Raw genomic sequence first — 26,375 nt, 5'->3', positions numbered from 1 at the left:
GCAAACCTGTGTCCAAAGATACTCTTCTCTTTCTCTGATAGATAAACCCCAGCAGTGCCCCAGCAGACCAGGTTTTTCCAAGTCAGCCCTTGATCTAAATAGCCAAACCTCTGTGTGTGGCACAGTCCTGTAGCCATTTATTGATTCTCCAGATTCAGTTGGCCCTTTCCAACCCTTCCCTTTAACTGGGAAGATTGATGTGAAAACTGCCAGAGTGCTTTATCACCGCTCTGTAATCCCTGGTACTCCTCTGGTTGCTCCTGGCTGTATCACTGGTACCCACATGAAATAATAGCAGCAGGTAATTGTCACTGCACCAGATCGTTTTGCATTCTGTGACACTCAAATGACAGATAGCCATCAGGCAGGCCCTATGTTTCATACATTCCTTTGCAGCATTTGTATGTTGATACTGGTGTAATAGCAAAGGGCATGATCTCAGGATTTTTTTTTTTTTGGTCATTATTATAAATAAGAAAGAGAGGAGGACAAGATCTTTAAGTCATTGTCCCTCAAAATCAAAACTCCAAAGCAACTTTGCAGCTGCACTGTTGGCAGAAGAAGAAGTCTATTTCAGTTGCTGTTCTGACAACCATTGCTGTGTGTCACAGTGGTAAAATAGACATGGATCTAATTCTGACCCAGACCAGAGGAGAGGATGCTTGTGCAGTTCCAGAGCTGCAGCAATGTTACAGCACAGATTTGCTGCCTGACTAGGACAACAGCCTCCTGAGCTGCTTTCTCATCCTTTTTCCATCCAATGCGTGGGGTGACCTGTAGGGCAAGAAGAGTAGGTGAGTCCTTTCTGTAGAGTTCTCAAACTCCTTGAATGCAGGAGGAAAATCTCTCTTTATGCTTAGTGATATTCACAGCTGGAAGGCCTTTTTTTTTTGGAATTAAAATATGAGGAAGTTTCTTCCCTCAAATGCTGCTGAGGAGTCTGTGGCCTATCTGTGCTAGGTCCAGCTTGTCTCCTCCTGTTGCTCTTGTTGTTTGTCTCTTATGGTAGGCAGTATAGATAATGTTCATATCTACCTATGTAGGATTGTACTAATTAAAGAAGTAAAGGGCATGACTGAGATGACTGAGCTTGATGTCCTGATTCTTGCTTTTTTTTTTTTTTTCTTATCTGTTAGTTATATTTTTTTTTTCCTTAAGTTTAAAATAGCTTTTAGAAAAATCTTTTTTTATAATAGTGGATGTAGCAGATGTTCTCTGTCTATAAACAAAAGTTCTGGGGAATTCTCAGACCTGAGATTGAAGGAGATTTACATATTTTTGTTTTGCCTTCTTTCTTCCTCCATCTCTCTGTAGAAGAATATCAGAAGACTGAAAGCATGGAGGGCAAAGAAGGTAAAAGGGAATGTATTGCAGAGTAGTGATTAAGAAGGTTACTTTGCTCTCAGTATTTCTTTTGTGCTGTAAAATTTTGTTGGGGCTAAATCTTTCAGTCCATACTGGAAATGACACCTTTTTGACATACTGTAAGGCTTTGGTATGATTTTTTTCATCTGTTTTTCAAGAAATTGTGGCCAAATTCAGATATTTGAGCCGAGGTGCAACAGATCAAATACTCCAGAAGCAGAATACTCAAGGGTATCATTCCAAGCCCTATCACTTGCATCTTAGTAATTTTAGGAGAGAAGACAATATCTTTTTATGAGATATTTTGGTTTAGTGATAAGGGCAGTTATCCTAAGCTCAGTCCTGTTCCCCGTTTGAGCAGGGAAGTTAAATTGAATGGGTAAGTCCCTTTCACTTGAGTTACCTGTTTTCTTACACTTTACCTATTTGTATGCTTTCCATCAAGTTCCACTTTGTCCAGTAATTTAATAAAATTTTAATGATCTTTATAACTAATATCAATATTTCTTTATATCAGTGAGAATGGCAACACTTTTACTTTCAGAGCTGTATGTAGCATTTGAATGTTTCTAGAGGGATGTGTTCAGGTGAATTTTCCAGTCAGTGGAATATTTGGAAATAATGCTAGTTTGTTCAATTTCTGAAAACCTAGGAATTTTAGGTCATTTTTCCCAAGTATGTGAACTCATTTTCTCATTTTGATGAAGAATTTCAATGGTTTTAACCATAAATTACCTTATGCTTCCTTTGCCTTTTATTTTAACAGCCTTTTAAAGCAATATTTTGATTAACCTTTGTGGCCAACGCTTGTGAAGTGCATTTGAGTGCACAAAAGGTCATAAATACTTGAAAAAATATTTTTATAGATCATTAGCCTAAGCCATTTAAATTTAGATGGATATTTATTTATTTAAAGGTTTGGAGGAGCAAAATTACACACTACTGTGGCATGCCTATGGCTGCTGTAGAATGAATTCCAGCTCTTAGTGGAAGGTTCTTCAGTCCTGCAACTTTCCTTTCTTTTTTTGTTTGGGTTTGCTGTTTTTGTTTTTTCCTGCACAAGATACCCTCTTTGCTAACAAAACCCCTTGGTGTACTGGCCCTAGGAATTGGTGAGAATAGTTTCAGTCAGGAGGCTGCTGTCTGTGCAGCCCTCTGTCTCCCTTCCTGGGATGCCAGCAACGTGAGCAGTGAAGGCAGCAGAGAATTACGAAAGCACCAAGGATAGTTTCATGAGTTTCATGACTTCATGTTTAGAAGCCATCCTAGGGCATGAAATATTTTCTAGTTTTTATGGTTCTTTGATGGCAGATGAGCCCTTCCTTTTACTTTGGAAAAGTGCTCTTAATTTTCTAGCCATCCTACGTGTGGTTTTAAGCTTACTTTGCTAAAGAATTAGGCATTCAGAGATGTAACAGAAATAAATGAGACCATTTGAATACCAGTATATTGTGTGAAGCTAGGTACTTTAAAATGAAATGCTGATGGGTTTGGAACTTCAATATTCAAGACTAAGATATTTCAGTGTTAAAAAAAGCTCTCTACAGTTCCCCATTTACATGAAGCCCTCTCTACAACTACTTGTGGAGGTTTTACCATAAGTGTTAATGAATTTCACATGTGGTGGTGTTGAGCATGGCAGATGAAGTCAGGAGGAAGTTAATAATTCAGGAAGGGTTTTTATTGATGTGCAGTAAATAAGGCACAGGCTAATCAAATGATGAGGAGAGGAAAAAGAACACTGATTAACTGACTGTTAAGCTCTTTGTTTTAACCTGAGTACGGTAGAGTCCTGATTAAAATATGCGGTGATGTAGTTAAAGGTTGTTTTCTAATGCATGTATGTAAGTAGGTTAATTATGATCGCCCACAGAACACTTGGTGTGTTACACTACCCCACTTCAGAGGGTTTGACAGAGTACACAATATTACTGTGCTGTTTACCTCTTAGAGCTTCCTAGTTTAAATAAATTATCTTTATAGATTACTTTTGAATATTGATTATATGGATACAGTAATCTTCTCAGGGTTGAAGTTACCTTCAGTTTGGTCTTTTATTTCTTTGGCATAAATTTCTCCATTTCAGTCAAAGTTAGAACTGCTGGCACTGGTATTTTTTATTACATTGAATGGTCATGGGAGGCACTTTTCCAGTGAGTGTTGTTTGCTGACAGCATTTCTTTGTGATTTGGTTACCAGCTTCAACTTCAGGTCTTTTCCAGCCATTACTGGCTCCATCACTGCTCTCATTTCTGATTTGTCCCTTGTCATGGCTCATTTGTGACGTTTACCTTTCTTGAGTCCTGATTCCAAAATCTGTCTCCGTCTGGTTCGAAATCTGTCTTGTCCTTGTGTGGTGATGTTCTCTCCTGTATCTTCTACCCCTCCTGTTTGTTTCAGCACAGGATGAGTGCTGAAACACTCCTCTGGGAAAAAGGTGCCTTATTTTTTGTTCTAACTGGCGCTATAATACTAAAACAGCATGCTCCACAAATTTATTTCACTACCTCTGTGTAGACAGATTGAGAGAATTTATCTCCGTCCTTGTTGAATGAATATACACAAGGAAGGTGTTCAAAAGCCTCCTGCTTGTCTTTGTCCATTTGGGTGGATCTGTACAAGAGCAATAATACAAGGTACAAACTGATACTCAGGCCTTCTGCCACATTTCAATACCAATTTGCATATATGAGTTACAGGTAATATTTTCTTAAATTGACATAGAATATTCTGCTCTAATATTGCTTAAGAAATATTTCAGTAATTTCTTCAGAAATTTCCCCAAATTTACTAGGCGGTTGTAAAGGTAAACTTAATTTTAGCAAATACTTAATTAAGGCAGCTGAGAAGGTAAACTTAATTTTAGCAAATAGTTTAGCAGCTGGAAACAGGAACTTATAAGGGCAAATAATGGGCAACAAAGGGCTTATGACTTTGTCAGTACTCTGTCTCAGCTTGGTGCAGGGCTTTTTTTAATGTTGTTTTTAAATATTCATAAGTAGAATTTGTTGTGCAGTAATAGGATAATTGTATGCCATTAAAATTACACTATTTTCAGTCTTAATGTAGAGGACTGCAGAGCTTAAAAGTTGGAATTTCAGATATATATTAGGTTTAATTTAAATTTTAAACATAGCTTTTTGTTTCTCTGTAGGATTGTTGTCTCAGTATTCACTAACTTTAGTTGGAATTGTTTTCAGTTACAGACAAGTACAAAAATGGAGACTAAAATGGTCAAATTTGAGATTTTTAAGGATTTTTATTTTCAATAACATGAGTGTATCAGTGTCTGTTTAGACATTTGAAATTGGTTACACCCATCTTTTGGCTGCATAAAACAGTATCTTAGTTCTTAGGAGTGAAGAATATTTACAGGGATGATGCAGCCAATTTCTTTGTTGCTGCATCATCTGTTTCAAATGACTTGTTACCCACATGTTCATTCCTACACGCTGGCTACTGCCTTTTGAAAGTCGTAGTCCTTCACCATAAAATGCTGTTTCTTCTGCAGACAAGGAAATATTTCGCAGCTGCCATAGATGTCTCAGCCACTGACTTGCAGCCATCAGGAATGAAGCTTTGAATGATCAAGTCTTGATGAAACGTTTGCTAGTTTGGTTAGACTACAACACAATGCTGCCATTTTAGGAAATACTAATAAAACCAAATGCTTCAATAAAACATCCTAAATTCTTTTTTTCTAGGCTAGAAGTATTTTTTGTAAATACTGCATCTGAAAAGTGTAGTCTGTACTGGAGTAGGACAGCTCCATCTGGGACAATATCCTGTCATGCATAAAGAAAGGCTAGGTAAGGAAGAGAGGTTTTTGGGTAGAACAGTGAAAGCTGACTAGAGCATCCTCCCAGCCCCTAAAAATGCACAGTGCATGCACTTCCTGAGTTGTAAGTGGTGTCAGTGCATCTAACAGGATTGATAATAAGCATTCATGAAAGAAAAGAATTGCTTTTTGAACCCTGTGTAACCATAACATTTCATTGCAAGAGTTATCATGACCTAAATTTACTCTCTGTAAAGAGCCACTTCTTGTGATGATTTTGCATCTGTCATACAGTAATTAAATTTTCTATAGAAAAGGCAGTGAAGTGTCTTTCATCCTTGTATTGTTCAGAACACTAAAGCCAGAGTACTTGAGACAGCAGTTTATTCAAAACATTGCAAGCTTTCATGAACTTTTTGGGGTGCAATGTAACTGTCCATATACTGGCTATATGACTGATAAGTGTGCAGTTCCATATAAAATTTTTTATGCACTTTTTTTGTTCTGACATTAAGCAACTGTTGCTACTGGATCCTCTTTTCAGCCAGTTTTGCTATGCAGATTGCAGCATAGCTCTGATCAAAGGCTTTGGTTTATTCTAAAGAATGCTTTAAAATAAAATATGTATCTAGGTTGATGGTTTCTTGCTGTTGAGACAGCAACTGTTTCAAGAGAACAACTTTATTAAGTTCGATTGAACTGGTGATGGACTTTCAACTACAAATGTGCTGCCAAGCTGTGTGGCAGTGATTGCTTTGTATAATGCATTTTTTAAAATTATTTCACATAGCTTAATTTAATCTGTTTGTTGTCAGGCTTTATTATTTGTAGGAAGTTTGGAGTGTTGGTTTATTTTTCCCTAGCTCTAGTTGCTGACCTACTTGTCTGTTTTATAAATAAAAATAGTTTTCCTCTTTTACAGTCAGTCTACCTGTGCAAACTACAACATCGTTTTTACTAAGAAATTTTTCCAATTTTCACATTTTTTCTATATAATCTCTGAGACTTTCATATGAATTTCAAATTCAAGCCGGAAGGCCAAATGGTGCAAATGTAATTAGGATAAACAGATGGGATATTTTAGAAGGTAGTAAAATATAAACAGAATGAGGAGCTCTGATATTGAACAGCATGCTTGCTGTCAAACATCCAGTTAATTTACTTGTTAAAAGCTGGAATGTAGGCTGGCTGTTGGTGATACTTCCTTTTCCTCTCTTAAAGGGAACTGAAAAGTGTCATTTGATTGACCCAGTTTATCTTGTCATTTTAAACTAGATTAAATTGAAAATACAAATATTAATTTCCTTCAAAGGCGCTGAATAATCCACTTTATTTGTTAAAACACGTATTTAGTAACTACATCACTTTAAATTTTATTTCAGCACATTCCTATTGTAGATTTAATTTTAGTCTTTCTAGTTTCTAGGAATAAAATATGTTAGAGATGCTGTATTAGATTTGTTGAGTCAGATAACATTCAGTGGACATGTGTTTCACTTGAATGTGTTGTGATACAGCTGTGGAAAGATAATTCTATTGTAAGTATTACTATAGAATAGTGTTGCAATGCATATTTACTTTATTATTCAGTAGCTCTTTGGCACATTAAGTCATTCTAAATTTTTCCATGTGAATTGCATTACTTTTTTTTAAACTGGATTGGCAGCTTCGCTGGTACATTTTACCACCTTTTGACTGTTTGTAAAAATTTGCTTTGTCATGTCACATGCTGTTTTGACTTAAACTTCGTTATCTTTACATATTTTACTAATTTGTGGTATCTCCTTGATTGTAGTTTGTCTGATGGCATAGTGCTTGCATTGTCATTTTATTCAGTGTTTTGTTTACATTTTAGCCCTCATTTTGAGGACCTCGCTGAATTCTTAGTATTTTTCAAGAGTATGCTCAAGTCCACTACAGACTTATGTCTACTTAGAGTACATTTGCTAACCTTGCAGAAATTCACTAATTGACATATAAATAGAAGAGAAATGCCAGCTATTTGGTACTGAGAGAAAAGCTGGCTGCTTGCTTTTGATTTTCTTTAGCTTCCCTTTCAATGAATACACTGTGGTTATGAATGAATGAAATAATTGCTTTGGCTTGCATTTTCTTTAGGGGAGATTTGGAATACTCTGAAAGCTTTTTTCGACTGTTAGCCATTGAATTGCTCTGAAGAGAAATTTAATAATATTTTTGTCCAGTTTCAAGTAAATCATATTGTGTGGAGAAGTTTTCTGTAAAAGATTTCATCCATTTTTATGACATCTTAAATAGCTATGGGTTTTCTCTTCTGTTTTATGGAATATGTTGGATCCTTTATTGATAAATAATGGTAAAGTTTTGTAGGAATGCTTCTTTTGGATTTCATACTTACAGATAATTTGTTCTAATTTGTTCATTTTGTTCTGCTTTGTTTGCAATAGTAAATGCACACTGTTAAATTTCCAAAATAGATTTTTTTATCCTGAAAAACTGAGATTAATTAAGAAGCAAAAGTTCCATTAATTTAAAGCTCCTTTGATTTGGTGCTGTACAGAGGACTTGAGCTTAAAATCAGATGAAGTAGTTCTTTTTCACAGGAAAAGGTAATGACACATGTGCTGGTTACTTGCTGTATTTTGTGAATGTTTGGGACACTGTTTGTTGGTTGTGATAGTGAAGCATTATTGTAGCAATTATCTTGATAATCAGTGGTCAAATGCTAAAAGCTTTCTGACAACTTGACATACAACTTTGGCATTAGCTAGCTGTTTGTTCCTTTTGCAGAAGGTTACCAATTAAATCTGCCTAGTTGCGTGGAGCAGAGCCTGAGTATGCAAATCTGAAGCCTCTGGCTTCCTGTGCTTGCTGGATTCAGTGCATGCTATTGAGAATGCTGTGCTTTCTGAGGCTTTTTGTATTCTGCTCACAGTGTTTGCTGAGCAGAAACTGTAGCTAAAAATAACTAAAATGAATTTCTCTGTCTCTTTCTTTCTCACTGCAGGATGACGTAGCTTTACCAAGGTTTTTTCAGCTAAGCAGAAAATGAGCTTAACATCCTGGTTTTTGGTGAGCAGCGGAGGCACCCGACATAGGCTGCCACGAGAAATGATTTTTGTTGGAAGAGATGACTGTGAGCTGATGTTACAGGTAATTGCTTCAGCCTTCCATGTGCAGCTGCTCAAATCATGAACTTAATGCACCAGCCTCATGCATTCCTTTTGAAAAAGAAATTCCCCAGATGTTGGGGAGCAATTGTTTTGAAGAATCTTTTGTGTCCTTAGGAAAAAAAAAATAGTTTAAATTTATTGCTGTCAATCGTGCAGTTACTGCTTAAATACTGTTTCACATTTTCTTCATATAAATCAAATGCAGAATGCAAAGATAGAAGATGAAATATATTTTGCAATATGACCAGTAAAGTAAGTAGACTGTGTTCCATAAAATGTGATAATGTTAAGAGAGCTGGATGCTTTTGAAAGGAGCCTTCTTTTTTCGGCAGCTTGTAATCTAATTTAGTCACATGATTTGATGTAATTCTATCCCCATGCCCTGATTGTGTTGTACAAAGGAAAATGAAATTTCTAGAGAAGAGTATTTCTCTGTCTCTGAGGAAGTTGAATGTTTAAATAGAATTGAAAACACACAAATCAAAATAGTTTGAGCCTTCAGTAACTTCCTCAATCTTGAGGATGACTCTGTGGAGCTCTTAGATGTGTGTTGCTGTGTTGTTATGTAGCCGTATTGCTTGCACTTTGCCCTACCAAAGCTGTAGTTCTCTGACCTGCCTTTTCTAATTTCTTTTTTTTTAATGACTGATGGTAGTATTTTGGGAATTTCTTCTTAAATTTTTGTTGTTTAGTGTAGAGCTCTTAAGAAGCTTAAACTTCAGTACTAATATTCTCAATACTTCCTACCATTCAATAAAATACTTTGTTTTGGAGTTTTTGTTCCCAAAAGTTGTGTATGCAGCCATTATTGGCCAAATTAGAGTCTTACTTGCAAATAAAGGGCTTAGAGATGTAATCCTACATTTATTACTCAGAATGTAATATTTCTAGTAAATTGCATTTACTAGAAATATTTGGCTCCCAGCCTCAGAAGGCATTGAGATATTTTATTAGTGATATTAGAAAGCAGTTGACAGTACTCTTAATTTCTCTTTAAAAACAGATAGGATGATGTCTTGGTAATTTATGTGGGAAGTATTTAAAAAATCCCAAACAAACATGTGCACAGATAAATCCACCAACATCCAAAGCAACAACAAAAGAAAAGCAACCAAAAAGCCCCACCCCACTGGTTCCTGCCCAGTAGTTTATAATCCAAAAATGCTTTTATTTTACTAGTAGCTTGTTTTAGAGGACGGTTGTCTGTAAATAAGGGAGCATCTCCTTTCTTTGCTATGCCATTCATAGTAGATCAGTCCTTAGAGTGAAGCATTTTTTCTTTTGTGTTACAGAACTTCACCTTCAAAGGTAGTTGCCTCTTTGATTAATACTGTGAATAGATTTGAGTTATTTACAAACATTATTTGTTGTGTATTTACTTCAGAGTTAGTGAAAAAAATCAAGGGGCATGGGGTTTTCAAGAATATTCTTTTTAGCCTGCTGCTATGTTAAGTCTACATGCCAGCATGACTGTAGCACCACTTAGTGCTGCAGGGGGAGGAACCCACCAAAAGAGAAGCTAATAATGTGTTCTTGTTCTGTGTGTATAGCTCTTTGTGCAAGACCTTCCTTTCCACTCTTGACAACTTGGTTGTTCTCTTACTGCAAAGCATGTGGACAATGCATGATAAAGAAAGTAGAATTTAATGCTTTTATTCATAATTGCTTGACAGAAAACATATTATAAAGGCCTTAATGAAAAGAATTTTGACTCTGTTTCATGCTTGATAGACCTCAGATCTCTATCTGTAAACACAGTTGTTCTAAAAGGTTTAATTCACATCTGGTAATACAGATCTGCCTTTTTTTTGTAAATATGTTCAAAAAGTCTTCCTGTTTAGCTAAGTGTTCCATTGCATCAGCCTTCTTGTGGATAAATACTACATTTCCCCCTTCTTTCACCTTCTGGTTAGAAATCATCTCCAGGAAGAAAAATCTACATTATTCACAAAATCAGAATTGTTTCCAAAGAAGAATGCATTTATTTTCTGTATGCTGAATATTTTCTTAGTAGTCTGGATTGAATTGAAGAGTATCTATCTAAAGTAACACAAATTTATTTTAACTGAGGATGGAGTTTGCATATTCATATGGCTTTTACTGCAGTTATTCTGTGATTCTTATTTCTGCAGACATATATAAATCTTTGTACTGGATCTGGCTGGTTGGTAGGGTTTTTTTATAGAAGCCATTATGGTACTGTTTTGGGTTTGTGACCAAAACACTGTTGATAACTCACCACTCTTTTGGCTGTTGCTGAACAGTGTCTGTGCAGTTTCAAGGCATTCTTTCTCACTCTGCTCCTCCCACACACACTTGACTAGGGGAGTGCACAGAATGTGGAGAAGGAGCACAAACGAGGACAGCTGACCCAAACTGACCAAAGGGATATTCTGTGACAAATAATGTGTTGTGCTTGGCAGAGAAATCTGAGGGAGGGGCTTTGGGGAAGATACCCACTACTCAAAGACTGTCTGGGTACTGGGCTGCTTGTGTTAGGTGGGAAGTGATTGCCTTCTCATCACTTGATTTGTTTTACTTCTTCTTCCTTCTTCCTCTTTGCTGCTGAAACTTGAACATGAGTTCTTTCCTTTTGCTCTTCCTGTTCTATCCCACATCCCGCTGGGGCAGCGGAGAGTGAGTGAGCAGCTGTGTGGCATTTAGCTGCCAGCCAGGGCACCACAGTCTTACAAGAAGGAATTTTAAAAGCCCTTAAATGTGAATGGAAGGCTGCAATAACAAAACCAAAAGAAAAAAGGCATTCAAAAGACTTGCACTGTCTTTGCACCTGCAGAGGTCAGCTGAAATTAATAAAAAGTCCAATTATATGTAAGTAATTTGAACCTGAGGAGAACTGTGAAGTTCTGCAGAATTCCAAGCGTTTCTGTAAAAACCACAGACTTGAGTAATCATTCTTAGTATTTCAGATGATGTGACACAGTATCATGATGCTTTGAGGATTTTTTCACGTCCTTTCTGTTTTAACTTATTTTTAATAGGATGTAGCAGATAAAGATAATTAAATATATTTTTAGTAATACAGTATGTATTTGAATAACAACATTGAGAGAAGTTCAAAATTTTTTTCAATAGCTTAGATAAAAATAGGGTAATTCTTGGTGCAGTGGTTCCACTTGAGTGTGGAAAAATGTAATGTGTGCTTGATATTGTAGGCTCAGCAGAACATCCACATCAGTGAATTTCATTGTATTGAGATTGTTTTCACTTGAAAGGTTACTAAGTTAGTAGAAAATGAACCGTGTTGCTGTGTCTTCATCTGCCATTAAAAGCACTTAACTTATGTAGTGTATTAGTGCAGCTTATATTGGCAGGGAATTTGTTCATTTGTCTGTCTCTTCCTTATTCTCCACTTTGATATCCTGCCCCCTCCCATTATACCCCTCAAAAATGCAGAGCAAAATAAAAAGTCCAAACATAAAATAGTAAGTATAAGCAGAAGAACAGTGATCTTACTTCTTTTGGGGAGAAAGCAAAGCAGTCATAAGATTAAATGGATGGGAAGAATAAGACAGTAAATTGAAAATAAGGAAAATAATAGTAGCAAGTCTCAAGAAATGGAAAAGGAGTGAGGTGATAACTATGGGATTACAATAAGAGAAGACATTTCCTTATTAGTAGTGGTTGTGTGTCCTGATGCCTTGCACTGGCCAGTGCACTTGGTAAGGCAGGACTCCTAGAACTGACAGACCACAAATGCTGGTACACAGAAGTCATGGAAGTCTAAGACAGAAATGTACCACTCTCTGTGCAATAACAGTCCTGAAAAATGAGTTGAGTAGCAAGGATAGAAGATGCAAACCTGAAATTAGGAGCTATGCTGGTGGAAGGAATTTGCTGCTATGCAGTCATGTTGTGACGGTGCACTAGCAGAATTAAGAGCAAACATAACATCAAGTGTGGGCTGATGGAAAGGATGAGCTGTGGTCTCCATTCTCTTGGGAGCTCTTGAAGATGTCCAGGTGCTGACCATATGCATGCATGAAGGCACATCCAGCCCCACCTCCCTTGCTTGCCATCAGCACCTCAGGCTGCAAACACTTGGCAAGGAGTGAGTGCTGAAAGAGGGACTTGGCTGTTATGAGCTGCTGTTCTTGGATGAAATAGTAGCCAGGCTTGTTCCTCATCTGTATGGTGATGTTTGTATGTGAAATAAAGAATTCATAAAAAAATAAATGGATTCTGAAATGCTTAAGGAAGGACTGAGAAAGTCAGAACTGATGGGAATAATAATTCAGGAACTGCTCAGACATTTAGTGAAGAGGCTTTAGCTAATTGGTTCAGGAAATTGAGATCAAGGAGAAACACTTGGAATGCTTGTATACTACAGTAATTAACCCAGATGCATGACAGGAAATGGTGAGTTTGTGAGAGAACAGCAACACCCCGGAATCACAGTCATGTCTTGAAAGATGCATGTAATTAAGGGGGGAGAGAGAGAGAATGTAAGAAATAAAGTGCAGATGGTAATATTAAATTAAACATCAGTGATCCTAGACTGAAAAAAAAAACCAAAAAACCTTTGGATGAGGTATATCTGGATCTGACTTACCATATTTAGGGAAACATTAAGAAAATAATTATTTTGAATTAAATTTAGGATTCTGCTATGGGTACCTGAAATTGGGTTAGATATTGTCCTTTTTGTATGTGGGACTGTCTTTTTTATATAATTTGAATAAATGTGCTATGTAGAAAGAGAATAATCACAGTGCTCTAAGAAATAGCCATAACTACCTCTTGTGGTTTTCAAATACCTTATTTTATTTTCTTTAATATATTTTAGTCACGGAGTGTAGACAAGCAACATGCTGTACTCAACTATGATGCCTCTACAGATGAACACTTGGTGAAGGATTTGGGCAGCTTGAATGGGGTAAGTTAACATCAGAAACAGATAGCTCTCCATAGTGTTCTGTATCTTTGTTTTGGGATTTCTTTGAGCCATTATTAACTGTACATTAATACCTTTTTAATGCGAGTCTGGAAATGGGAGAACATTCAAAAGAAAAGTGTAGTCTTTGCAGGGGTTTTCCACTGCATGTTTTATAAAGGGCTGCTGTTAATTCCAGTAATAAGAGGGCTTTGGCAATAGGAAAAGCTCAGAACAATAGAAAAGAGTGTGATAAACTTATGTATTTCAGAATTTAATAAAAAAAAAAATCTTAACTATAATGTCTAAAAGCCCTGACAAATTTCAGTCTCTAAAATGTGCATTATGATATGGATTTTATTCACATGCTATTCCTTTTTCTTCTGTTACAATAGAGAAAAGAATGTTAAACTGTATTTCCACTGTGAATATGTGGAAAGAAATAATTATGCAATAACCATGTATGAAAATTGATTTAACTAATACTGTATTTGCATTTAGTTTTTCAGAATCATTTTTATAAAAAATCTCTATGAATAATTTGTGTCAAATAATTGCAAACTAATACAGGAGAAATACAAAGTTATGGGAAATGTAAGGTTTCAGATGACATTTTATGTTTGAAGGCTTTTCTAGGAAGTGCATGTTCAGAATTCTAGCAGAGCATCACTTTTTATAAAAGTTTTTTAATACATAGAACATTATTAAAAACATAGTAACATTTTCATAATTTTGTAGCCCTTTAGATAGTTCTTTATGACCTCTATATTTGCACTTGTTATGGTTGTTATTTTGTAACATTAAATGTTTGGCTCTGTTGTTAATATGTACAGAATAAAATCATGAATTCATCTGTGACTGCTTCTTTGAATAATACTTAGCAATGTACTGATAGTGAATAGTTTTGTCGAGTGCTTAAATAAATTGAAGATGAAGATGAACTCTCAAGTTACTATCTTTTGATCTTGAAGTGCATTTTGAAAAAAAACTGTCACTGTCTCTATAAGTTTTTCTGTATTTTAAGGTAACTAACTCAGCTTTCCATAGAGTCAGTCTCAACTCCACGTGAAACCATTGAAGGGCTATATTCTTTGAACAGCTGTATACATACAAGGACTTTGGTCCTTAAATATTTAATATACCTCTGTATTTTCAATGTTGGTGTGCTGTTTCAAGGCAGTGATCAAAAATAAGTTCAGCACATAGAATTTTTTTGCTGAGACATTTGATTTTATTCCCTAGTTGTGTAACTCCTGTAGTCAGTAGGCATACCTTCAGATTTTTGTTGCCTTGTCACAAAACTGGAATTGAATACAAATATATGTTAAAAGGTCTTCATTCAGCTAATTTTTTTGCCTTTGATAAAGAGCTTTCAGTGATTTGCTTTGCTTGATCTAATTCATTCTCAAGTTTGAGGTGAAGCTTCAGTTGCTTTAGAGCTGTTAACTCAGACACATCAAAGGAACTCTCTCTTCCCACTGCTTTGGGACAATTAATATTAAGTCTCAGGAGTTCTGTCCTTCCTCTTTGTCTTCACAGTTTTTTCCTTACTATCACTTTCCCACTGCTTTTCTTTCATACCTCTGTTTACCTGGCTTCAGGTTAATGGAGAAAAAACATTATTTTTGTAACACCATACTTAATTGTGTGGCAGAGCAATGGCTCAGTACCAAATGGTGAACTAGGTAATAATTCTTCTAGTCTAGCTGCTCTTTCCTCTGAGAACACCACCTCTCTAGCAGCCAAGTGCCTCTTCTAGTGCTTCAGCAGCTGCTACCCTGTCTTATTTTACATACTTCATCGAAAAATTTATTTTGCATCTCTCCAGTTGGTCCCATCTCTTTTGAGAACAGATAGATACATACTTTTCTTGGTATAAAGGATTACTCCATTCCTGGTATAATGCACTTTAACCACACATGATTATTCAGAGTTTAAGGGGACGTGGCTAATACCAGTATTTTGGTTTTGAGTGTTCTGAGTGTTATATTTTCACAAGCTGAGCTATGATTGCACCTGATGCCCTGATGCCTGAGTATTTTTATATGTATGGTTGAGTCACACTCAGTTCAGTGAAAAGGTTAGAGGAGTCTTTTTCATAGACTTCTAAATCTAGAAGTCTTTATCCTGGACATCTAGATTTGAAAAAAAAGGGAAAAGTAAATTTTAATTAGTTTTTACATTAAGTAAAATTGTATTTCTGATAGTTTGCTGTGACTCATTCTGGACACTCCTGTTTTTCTTTTTTTTTCCATACAAAAAGGATGAAGGAATTTCTCTTTTCTGAAGGAAATGTGTGCAGTTGCTAGTATGTAAATACTATTTCCATAGTATCAGTATAATTCAACTGTACTTTCTCCTTTGACTTGTGAACTCAAAAACATACCTGAAGAAGTATTAACTATTCACGGCCCTGTTGAGTAACGTTCTTCTCAGGAATTTTTACAGGATAACAATGTCTTTTCACACTGATGTTTCAGGACTGGATTCTGAAAAGCTTAGCAAACTTTATGAAGGCTTAAAGACAGTTGACTCTCACTATTTGAAGAATAAACTTTAGAAATCATGTGAATGGAGTGATTTAAAGGGGCAAATGATTCTTTATTTACAGAGTAGCTAGCTTTTTCAAGCTAGCTTTGTCTGGCATCCCAAAGCATGTGATGAGATTTTAAAGCTCCAGTGGCAGAGTAACTAAGACTTGGTTGTTTTATGCTGTCACTTCAGTCCTGAACATGAGGCTGTCAGTAGACTGCACACACAGGTCACACACAGCTTTTGGAGTTCTCTGCATTGGCTGTGCTGTGTATGCACATGAATTTCAGAACTCTGACCTGGGAGGAAAAATGCATACATACATAAAGACATAGATGTCTGCAAGGTGGCCTAAATTTTGTAGGTTCACTGAAATTCAGATTGCCTTGAGGATAGTCTTCACAGATGTTTTTGCATGGACTCTCAAAATGTTAAAGTGCAATAAATCTACCTGAAATATTACTGAAAGTTTCATGCTTACAAACCACTGAATAGTTGTACCATTAGTTGTACCTTGTTCTTATTTCCCATGGAAGAAATTTTCATGAAGCAGGTAAACAGTTTTTAAAATAATAAAATAAACATTTTTTCCTTTAGAAAAAGAAAATTAAATGGAAGGTCCTCTTAATATTTTGGGGAAGGAGATTTTTTCTCTCTAACCACAGTTCATTTAATACTAGACTCATGAGCAACACAACCATTCAAATATTTGGATTTTTGTTTTATTTAATTATTCAGGTTTTTCTAACTTCAGAGTGCTTATGAAATTGCTTATTTCAACTGTTTCTTTAGGAACATGTACATGTTGTAGAAGTTTTAAGTTAGAAGTAGGATGATCCTGTAGGGTTGCAATATACTGAATTCTTGCTGATTTTTGGTGTTACTCAGATGCACAAACTTGGTTCATGTTTTCTCATGTCCTTTGACAATTATTAGAAATAAGCTGCCTCAGTTCTCTCATGTCCAATGCAAAGTGCTGTACAAATACGATGATAAGTCAATTCTGGCATTGAATTTGGATTGAAAAAAGCAAACTACAAGAAAAATAGTAAGTGGAGGTGCTAATTCAAGGGAACATTAATCAACACTTCCATGACTATTGCTAACAAGATGAAACATGCAAGGAATTTTTCAAGGCCAGTGTGCATCTTGGTAATCAACTTCTGTTTTACCTTCCTTTTGACATGGTTTGTTAAACAGCTGGCACTTTGAGCTTATAGTGTCCTTGTGCATCACCAGTAGAAAATTTGTGGTGCTGAAGACTTTCTTATTGAATTATTTAATTTTGTTGTTGTGGAATTTAATGGTAATTCTTTCTCTCCTCGTTTGTTTCTGCAGACATTTGTGAATGATGTGAGGATTCCAGAACAGACATACATCACTCTGAAGTTAGAAGATAAATTGAGATTTGGATATGATATCCTTGCCATAAAAATGCAGTGTCAGGATGCACTTGTCTTGTTAGAAGTATGGCTGTGTTAAGTGTTCTCATTGCTACAAAAATGCCTATATTAGAGAAAATCTCAGGGTTTAGGATATTCTGCCTTGGTCTGAACTACTGATAAAGTACATTTCATTGTCTCTCCCTGCAAGAAACCTCAACTTTCAATTATGATTTAGAACATAATGTGTATGTTCTGTGTTGCTAAAAAGAACTACTTTTCTTTGAGGCAAATACACAAGTATTTGTATCATATGCAGTTGTATACCAGCAGATAAGATTGCAGTTAAACATTCAGCAAACTACTGAAGGAAAAAAATATTACTTTTAATAATAAAACACTAAGGTATCCACTCAATGTTCTGTTTACATATAGTAAATAACTGCATTTGCTTTGATGAATATTATAGTGCACAGTATCCTAACAGTGACATATTTTGAAAGCTGTCACCATTCTAGTGGCATAATAGGCTGCACAATTGTTACTTCTCTGTAAAATCCTCTTGTGAATTCAGAATGTTTTCAGTATTTTTCTTATCATTTCCTACATACTAATCTTTTTACTGTGGTCAGGGGAGAGATGAGAGTCCCCGAAGAAGCACTTAAGGTAACAGTGTGCAGTTCCTGGATGTTTTTTTGTCATTGTACATTATTATGACATAGAGAGGCTTTTTTCCACTCTTTGAGGGTTTGTGTTTTATTCTCTATTTAATGTCATGTAGCATGAAAAATTCTCAAGCCAACTCCAGTTATCCCAAAAATCTTCAGAGGCAGAAGGATCGAAACAAAGCAGCTCCAAAAGTTCAGAGTCCAAGGCAGCAGACTCCACAGCTGAAGTCCACCACAAAACTACCGAAGCACTGAAATCTGAAGAAAAATCAGTGGGTAAGGTTCATTTTTTTCTTGCAGAAGCACAAAAACTTGGAAAGGATGTTAATTCACTTTAGTAGGGTGACTGTGAAATTCTGTAGACAGTAAGAATTTCAGATATATGAACATTTAACCATAGTTTAGATGTAAATAATATTTTTGGCTGTCAATTTCTGCCTTTTTTACAGTAGCATCCACCTGTTAAGAACATTTTAAAGAGAGATTTGAATGGAATTTGTAATATTTTTGCATGTCTCTGCCCAAATCACAAACTTGTAGCATTGGTGGCAGAAAATTTCTATTTTTTTGCAGTTTAGGTGAAAGTATTTGTTCAGAAACAGTTTGTACTTTTTACCATTACCATTACCAAATGCACTATTTTTCTTTTGATTGGTTTGGGGGTTTTTCCCTTTTTAAATGGGTGGAAGTTCTGTTTGTTTGTTTTGCAGTTCCTAGCATTCTTTGTTTGATGTGTCAGGATATAATCTCAGTGTTCTATTGTGGTTTAAAGATTTGTAGATACTGTAGTTTTAGGCTTGTTTCTACACCAGCATTCATATTTATTTAATGTGTCATGGTGGCTCTGCTGTGGGTTGTGCTGCCCCCAGTATGGGAAGGAGTTGGACCTGTTCCAGTGAGGCCAGAGGAGAGCCAAAAAGATGAGCAGGGGGCTGGAGCAGACAGGCTGTGAGATGGAGTTGTTCAGCCTAGAGAAGGAAAGGCTGCAGAGAAACCTCATAGCAGCCTTTCAGTACCTAAAGGGAGCTGGTAAAAAAAGAGGGAGAGTGTATTTTACACAGGCAACTAGTTATAAAAGACTAGGTCCAATGGTTTTAAACTGAGAGAGGACAGATTTTTGATTAGATGTTAGGGAGAAATTTTTTACTGTGAACAGGTTTTCCAGAGAGCTTGTGGGTGTCCCATCCCTGGAGTTATTCAAGGCTTTGAGCAAACTGGTCTGCCAAAACATGTTCCTGCCCATGGCAGGTCCCTTCCAAGCCAAACCATTCTCTGATTCTCTGATGAACTTCAGCATGAGGCTTGCTGAAGTGTAGTGGATATAACCAAAAGAAAGAAAAAGAGATCAGGTATTGTTGTTTCCTTAATATGGAACTGTCTAGGTCTGATATCTAACCTGATCAATGCTCAACAGTTTTGTTTAGGTTTCATCTATTCTTCCAGGAGACTCACTTCAAAGAATTCTCTTCCCCATGTACAGGATTCTGTGGTATATTTAATTAACCTGTTTGTTTTGTTGTCTAATACAGCATCTTGTTAAGGGTACATAAAGTAGCACAGTTGGAGGGTTTTATTCTCACCTTCTGTTTTTCTTTTCACTCTTCCAAAAATAACAGTCAAGGATAGGGATTTATATTTGAGTGCAACTCTCAGAAGTTTTTTGGGGATTGATTCTCTTACTGTTGCTATATAAATGCACATCTGCTCATTATTGCTAATTCAGTGCACAGGAATAGAATTATGGGATGGTTTGGGTTGGAACAGAGCTTAAACATCACTTAGGTTACACCCCCTTGCCATGGCCAGGGACACCTTTCACCAGACCAGGTTGCTCAAAACCTTATCCAGCATATCCTGGAGCACTTTAGGGATGGGGCATCCACAAATTCTTTGTGTAACCATCAAGTTTTTTTAAAAAAATAATATTGACTAAGGCATAATGCTGTGTAAAAAGGAAGTACTTAATGTCTTAAAATCATGTTGAAACCTTTTCCATGGCTATGAAATAAATTTTTGGAATGCAAGTGTATAAAATACTGAAAAATATTGATATTCCTAATCAGAAAAGTAACAGACAAGCTCCTAAGATAGATTTTAACATGTGATGTTTTATTATATAAAGATTCTTTAAAATACATTCAGAATATCTGTTTGACACTAGAATAGCTAAATCTCTGTAGGGTGAAGTATTCGTCCAAAAGATGAGATCAAACCTAACCCAGCCAATTAATCGTCAGGTTAGAAATCTCAATTATATCAGTGGTTTTTCCCTTATTTAATTTTTGTATTTAAATATATTTAACCATGTGTATAGCACTTTTAGTTGTACTATAATTTAACTGATGCCTTTAAAAAAAAAAACCCAACCTGTAAAATTGATTGTGCTCAGTAATGTTTTACACACAAGGTAACTTTCAGCACTCTGTAGTAGCTGTCAGCGATTTGGAACCTTGGCAGCATTGCAAAATTTGATCGGTTTTTCATGCAGTGAGTTCAGATTTCATTGAAAGGTCAGTGTGGGTAAGAATGACAATCTTCTCACAGAAAAAGCAGCAAACAGCTTCTAGGAATGTTCTGCTGTTTTGATGACTTCAAACTGAAAGAAGAAATAATATTTACAGATATATCAGGGTAACAATAAGAGATGGTGGCTGCCTTTGCATAAACATTTGTGCCAGAAGTTTTGATCAGGTCATTAGTAAGCTTTTATATTTAGAACCCAGATCAGTTGTCTGGCCTCCAAGTTTGTTTTGTATTTAGGCAAATGCATGCAACCATTTCAATTCAGCTTCCAGGAGAAATGATCCGAGCAAATTATTTTCTCTTCATGTGATTTTAACCTAAATATCACAGCTAAACAGAAAAGTTATTTCCTCTGCTTTGGGCTGACTTCATAGATATTTCTGCCATGCCTCGTGGGACACCTTTGTATGGACAGCCAGCCTGGTGGGGTGAAGATGAAGCTGATGAAAAAGGTGGTTGTAAGCCAGAGAGCAAGCATGAAGAAAAAATGCCTGAGACAGGGGCTTCAGGTAAGTGTGTTGTCTTTTTTGGTTTTTTTCCTCTTTACTGACCTGCATATATTCTTAAATAGTTAAATAGGGAACTAAACAGATGTTTGGAAGTTTCACAGTTTGCATAGATGAAAGCCTATTAAAAGGTAAGGTAGTTGAAGAATATATTTTTGAGAGAAACTGCATTTACAGCGATCAGTTTCACACATAATGTGTCAGTTTTCTAGTATATAACACAATTTTCTATCAGTAAGTATTGCAAATAATGTTACCTGAACCAGTGTGTCTTTTTTTTCAGTTTAATCCATAACTGTAATTCTATATACATAGGAGTATTTTATTGAAATAATTTCTGGAAATAAATTGTGTTTTTTTACATTTGTGTCTGACTTTTAGCTATATAAGGTTATCTGTACTAGAGAATCAGTCTCTTCTGTAATTCTATAATGCTGTATTAGTGGGAATTGCATGTCATAGTTCTTGAAGTAAAGATTTCTGTAGTCTAAAGTTCAACTGGTAATGTTTATTCCTCTGTAATACAGACCTTTTTATTAGTTAGCTTGTCTAGACACAGTATGTATTGCCAGAACTTCAATCTCAGTACCTATAATTAGGCTTTTATATCTATCCTCAGGCATATAAATAAAGTGACTGCTATTCTAATAAAGACAGTAACTTAAAACTTATTCAAGTTAGGACAAAATTCAACCACATTTATTTAGCACTTTAGAAACTAATTTAAGGTCCAACAGTTTTAAGTTTGCAGTTTTTTAAAGTACTTCAATTGAGGTCAGAATTTCTCTTTTCCTGTCATAGTACTTCCCTTGGTTAACATGAATCATATTTTGCAGGAGCTGGAGTGAAGTCTAAAAAAGTGTAAATCAAACTGAATGAACACTTCAGTGTAGTGAAGACAAGATCTTTGAAATTAACTTTTTACCATGGCCTTTTTAATGACCTCTTTCATATTATTCTAAAGTTGTCATCATCAGGCAGTAGAGTAAATCTGTTAAGATTTGGACTATTATAAAGAAACCAGATTAAAACATTTAAATTAGTTTTCCCTCATTAAATATAGGATTATTTAAAAGTGATATGCTGTAGTTTGTGTTTTTGATGCAATGCCATGCCATTAACAAGGTGACACAAGATGCCAGCTTCTATTTAGTGTAATGTGCCTGTTTTTATTTTTTATAATTTTAGATTGCTTTTTCAGAAGCATCTAATTGCATCAAACGGTTTACATGATCTTGTATTCATTTTATCAAGAGATTTTTCAGCAAGTGATCAGTACTTCTGTCTTAGTTCCTGAGCTCCAAGAAAAATAGGATTCCAACTTTCACTCAAACTAATCATGGAGATGCCATCTGTTTCAGTAGTAGATAAAAATAAGTTTGTTCTAGACTGAACTTCAGTAATGGGGATATTTTTGACATGATTTGCTTAGTGAAGTCATCATGAATTAAATGATGAATAGAGAAATCAGATTAATATTTTTCTAAATTATTTAGATTTGTTTGTTTGTTTTCCATATATATACTATACAAAAGCTAAATTTGGGCCCACAGCCTTCTTGGCAAATACAACATTTTGTCCTTTAAAAAAAAAAAAATAGAAATCCCTTTTATTTGTCTCGTTGCTTTTGTTTAGCCATAAATGTATCTCCTATGAATAGTATTGATCTAACAAGAGTATAAGAGTAGCTTTTATTTCCTCAAACTTAAAGACTCATAAATCTGCAAGAATGGAATTCAGTTTGAAAAAGCACATACTAAAAAAAAGCCTATGTGAAAGGAAGGCACTGCTGAGAAAAATCCAAAACCTGACATTTTTGCAGAACCATTTCATTTCTGAGGATGTAGAATTAAAATCCTGTGTATACACAAATGATTTATTTATCGGGATCACCAAATCTCTGAGCAGACATTAATTTTATGTTCTGCTGGTCTGGTTTTTGACTGTTGTAGATCATTTTTAGTGGCCTTGGCAGAGAGTCTGAGAAGACAAACCATATAAGGGTTGACATTTGCTTCTATGGACACTTAGCAGTCTCAGAACACTGTATCTGTGTAGAGTTGTGCAAAAGACATTTGAATATTTTCATGCAATTATAAAATCATAAGATTTTTGGGCTGCTTTGGCCTACAGTTATGTTCTATGAAAAGTTGAACTTTTCAACAACTTATTATGTATTTTCTTCAAGCATTTAGGTTTTATAATATAGATGAATATAATTTTAGGAAATCAATGTAAAGACACACTTGAATGAAAGAAAAATAGAAACTTCAGAAAATTGTCATGCTTGGATATTTTTAAAATATAAGCAAACGATTAAAAAATATTCAAGATTGGTGCAGCTAAGTATTCTTTAATGGGTTAAGTTGTATTAAATGTTTAAAGCACTGATCTGGGACATGCTTTTTAATATAAACTGCCTAAAAGTCATTTACAGGTGAATTCTTAAACCAAATCAATAAGTCAGATAACATTTTAACAAAGTAATCCTATTAAAAATCTATGTCATGCTTTAATGATTTATTACATGATTATTTATTGAATAGAAAAGAATACTCGAATTCTAAGAGATGGGGTAGGGTTTAATGAGGAGATTGAAGTGGGAGGTTTATTTCTGTTAAGCCAACTATAGACAATTACTCTTTACAGTCTCAAGTTAATAAGATTATTTCAATGTTACTGTATTTCTATCACAATAGAAATTCACTAATGAAAGTTATTTATAAAAAGAGCAGAATAGCCTGGAAAACATTGGAAAAAAAATTCCTTTCTATGTTTTTCAGACATACATAATGCTCTAATTCAATGATCCCTAGATCTACTAGTCTGTATTAAAATGAGCAGTTGTGTTTACACCTCTGGCATGACTTTATGCTGCAGCTGTTAAATGTCCATGTTATTGGCAGGTTTATTGGGTGTGTAATTATTATTACTGCCATATGTTACACTCTCACTTCCTGGGATAATGAAAACTGCATTCTCTGCTGATCTTACTTGTAGTTGTAGAATTTTATGTCATTAATGCCTTTACCAGAAATCTAAGAAAAGACAGAAATAAGTTTTTAAGAAGGCTTCAGGAATCTGAAGTAATTCTTTCCACTTGGCATGAATTTTAATTCCGGCATTGCATAAGAATATGTCAGATTAAACATTCCTTGCCCTTAAGAAACAGTGTCATTTTCAGGTAAAGGAGGCTGACAGTTATTTGAGAAAAACCAGTGTAGTCAGTGTGTGTAGGAGTTTACACACCTTGCAACGTTTGATGCTTAACCAGCAGTATTAGCAGTTAAGTTCCTAGAAGTTTGTTCTAGAATTTTGATGACTTTTGTCATTTAATATGTGCAAATGCTGCATATGAGGCTTGCTTTGCAAAGCTCTAGCAGCGAATGTGCACAGTATGTCATGGAGAGCTTACAGAACTCTAAAGACCCATCACAGCAATATATTTGAGTAAGATTAGTTTTATCCTTTTTTTCATTTGAACTCCTTTTAAGCGGATGGTTAAATGATTTATTATCAGAGATGGGGATTTATATACAGTGCTGGTTTGTATTTCTATTTTGAAAGAGCAGTTCTGATATTTTTTCATAAGACTGGTTATGAAAGCATTAAAAGACAAATTCTTCATATTCAATACTAGGTGAATCGTATGTATTTATTGAAATCTTGTCTTTAAATAAAAATGAAAAGTTTACTTCAGCTGCAAAGCAAAAAAACCCCAAAAAACAAATTTGTAAGTGAGAAATAAAAAATGGGAATATGAAGAGAAAGGGGAAGGGAAAAAAAAGAAATTCTATTAAGTATTTGAAAACACTAAATTCAGCTTCTTTTATTACACATACCCTTACATGGTGCCAAATATAAAGCTAACATTAAAAATATTTTGGGGTATTGTGTAAATATGATATTTTGGCTGTTTCCTATACCTACTGCAAATAAATATATTGGTTCAGGTTTACAGAATTTTTTTTACAGGAAGTGCTTTGTAAATTCCAGATAATTTTCTTTTGCAAGTTTTATTCTTAAAATTGTATTTTTAAGGCAGAAAGAAAAGAGAATTACTAAAAATCTGAAGATTATGCAAAATATTTTCTGACATTTCCTGTCATTGCAGATGATGATATAATAATATATAGAGGCAGTTTTTTGCACATCTGAATAGCACGGACACCTAAGATTTTTCTTGTCCAGGTAGCGAGTAAAATGTTAAAATTCTGACTACTTGTGTGTGTAACTTCAGAAATAAGATTCAAAAAAACCCAGAAAGTCCTAGAATTGATTCTGCTAATGTCTCAAAGTGAATGTTGCATTTCCAATAGTCATATCTGAATGGAATGGAATGGAATGGAATGGAATGGAATGGAATGGAATGGAATGGAATGGAATGGAATAGAATAGAATAGAATAGAATAGAATAGAATAGAATAGAATAGAATAGAATAGAAATCACTGAGGTTGGAAGATACCTTCAAGATCATCCAGATGAACCATCCACCCAGCACTGTCACCCCTAAACCATCACCCAGGCCCACGTCCAGATGCCTCTTGACCGCCTCCAAAATTTTTTTTCTAGTGTCTAGTCTGAATCTGCCTTGTCTCAGTTTAAGGCCATTTCCTCTGGTCCTCTCACTGCAGGCACTGTAAAAGAAACCATCCCCAGCTCAGTAGAGGTTCCTTTCAGGCAGTTGTAGAGAGTGATGAGTTCCCACCTGAGCTTCCTCTCTTCCAGACTAAGCAAACCCAGCTCCTACAGTCATTCCTCACAAGACATGTACCCTAGTAAAGGATCGCTCTGAATCTCCCTTTGGTTAAGCCTGTGGTTTCCCAGATATTCCATAGTTTCCATCCTAGCCTCTCCTGGACTTGCTTGTTTCAATAATATAATCACTACACCTGGGTGGCAGCTACCAATTATTGCTTCCTTGCTTGCCTTGTAAAAACGGTTGCTCAGTTGTCTTTTGTCACTCAGGGTCTTTGAGGAGTGAGGGCTCCCTTTCTACAGATATTCCTCCTCCTTTTTCTGCCCCTTTCCTTTTAGTCTTGCCAGTTATGAAGTCCCCAAAGAGATTGACATTCACAACCTACCCATCTCTTCAATTACCCAAAAACTCACTTGCAATTGCCTTTCTTGCTGTACATATACTTTGCTCGCTCTGGTTTAAAAATTACAGAGCAGTGACAACCACTATCTTCAGTATTTTCTTGAAGGTTTTCTCTTAAAGGTGTCTGTATTTAGTCTGATATGTAATTTCCTTCATCTTGGCAGATGACTTTTTGTAGTAGGATTTCAAAGGTAAGGCTGTTTTATAGATCACTCTTTGTAATATTTAGAAAGCTGTAAGGACTTGCATTTCAAGTCTGTGAGAAAAATAGTGAAGGGTGGTTCAGATCAGGATCTATATTAATTTTTTGCTTCAACATTTTCTATTTCTTACTCTAATCAATTCTGCTGCATTTAATGTTCCTAAAAATGCAGTTCTGTCTACTAAAAAAGTACTTCTGTATTTTAAACTGTGTTTTTAGAACACTTCTGTGTTCTAAAAAAATACTTCTGACTGAAAATAGTATTTTTATGTAA

General features: G+C 35.4%; 1 protein-coding gene across 10 annotated transcripts in view; it reads left to right on the top strand.

Annotated features, from left to right (window-relative positions):
- Window positions 1–26,375, top strand: part of CEP170 (centrosomal protein 170) — a 95,818-nt gene that overhangs the window by 16,255 nt on the left and 53,188 nt on the right. For all 10 annotated transcript variants that reach the window (XM_059841456.1, XM_059841450.1, XM_059841454.1 and 7 more), the window contains exons 2-7: window positions 8,130–8,275; window positions 13,100–13,189; window positions 17,057–17,138; window positions 17,711–17,766; window positions 17,882–18,044; window positions 20,666–20,800. In XM_059841456.1, the coding sequence (XP_059697439.1) occupies window positions 8,171–8,275; window positions 13,100–13,189; window positions 17,057–17,138; window positions 17,711–17,766; window positions 17,882–18,044; window positions 20,666–20,800 (631 nt within the window). In that variant the 5' untranslated portion in view covers window positions 8,130–8,170. The remainder of the gene's footprint in view (window positions 1–8,129; window positions 8,276–13,099; window positions 13,190–17,056; window positions 17,139–17,710; window positions 17,767–17,881; window positions 18,045–20,665; window positions 20,801–26,375) is intronic.

The sequence above is a fragment of the Haemorhous mexicanus genome, chromosome 3 (genome assembly GCF_027477595.1).
Source record: "Haemorhous mexicanus isolate bHaeMex1 chromosome 3, bHaeMex1.pri, whole genome shotgun sequence".
In the NCBI taxonomy this organism is placed as follows: domain Eukaryota; kingdom Metazoa; phylum Chordata; class Aves; order Passeriformes; family Fringillidae; genus Haemorhous; species Haemorhous mexicanus.
The sequence above is the reverse complement of the archived record's forward strand: the minus strand, read 5'-3'. Positions and strand labels throughout refer to the sequence as shown.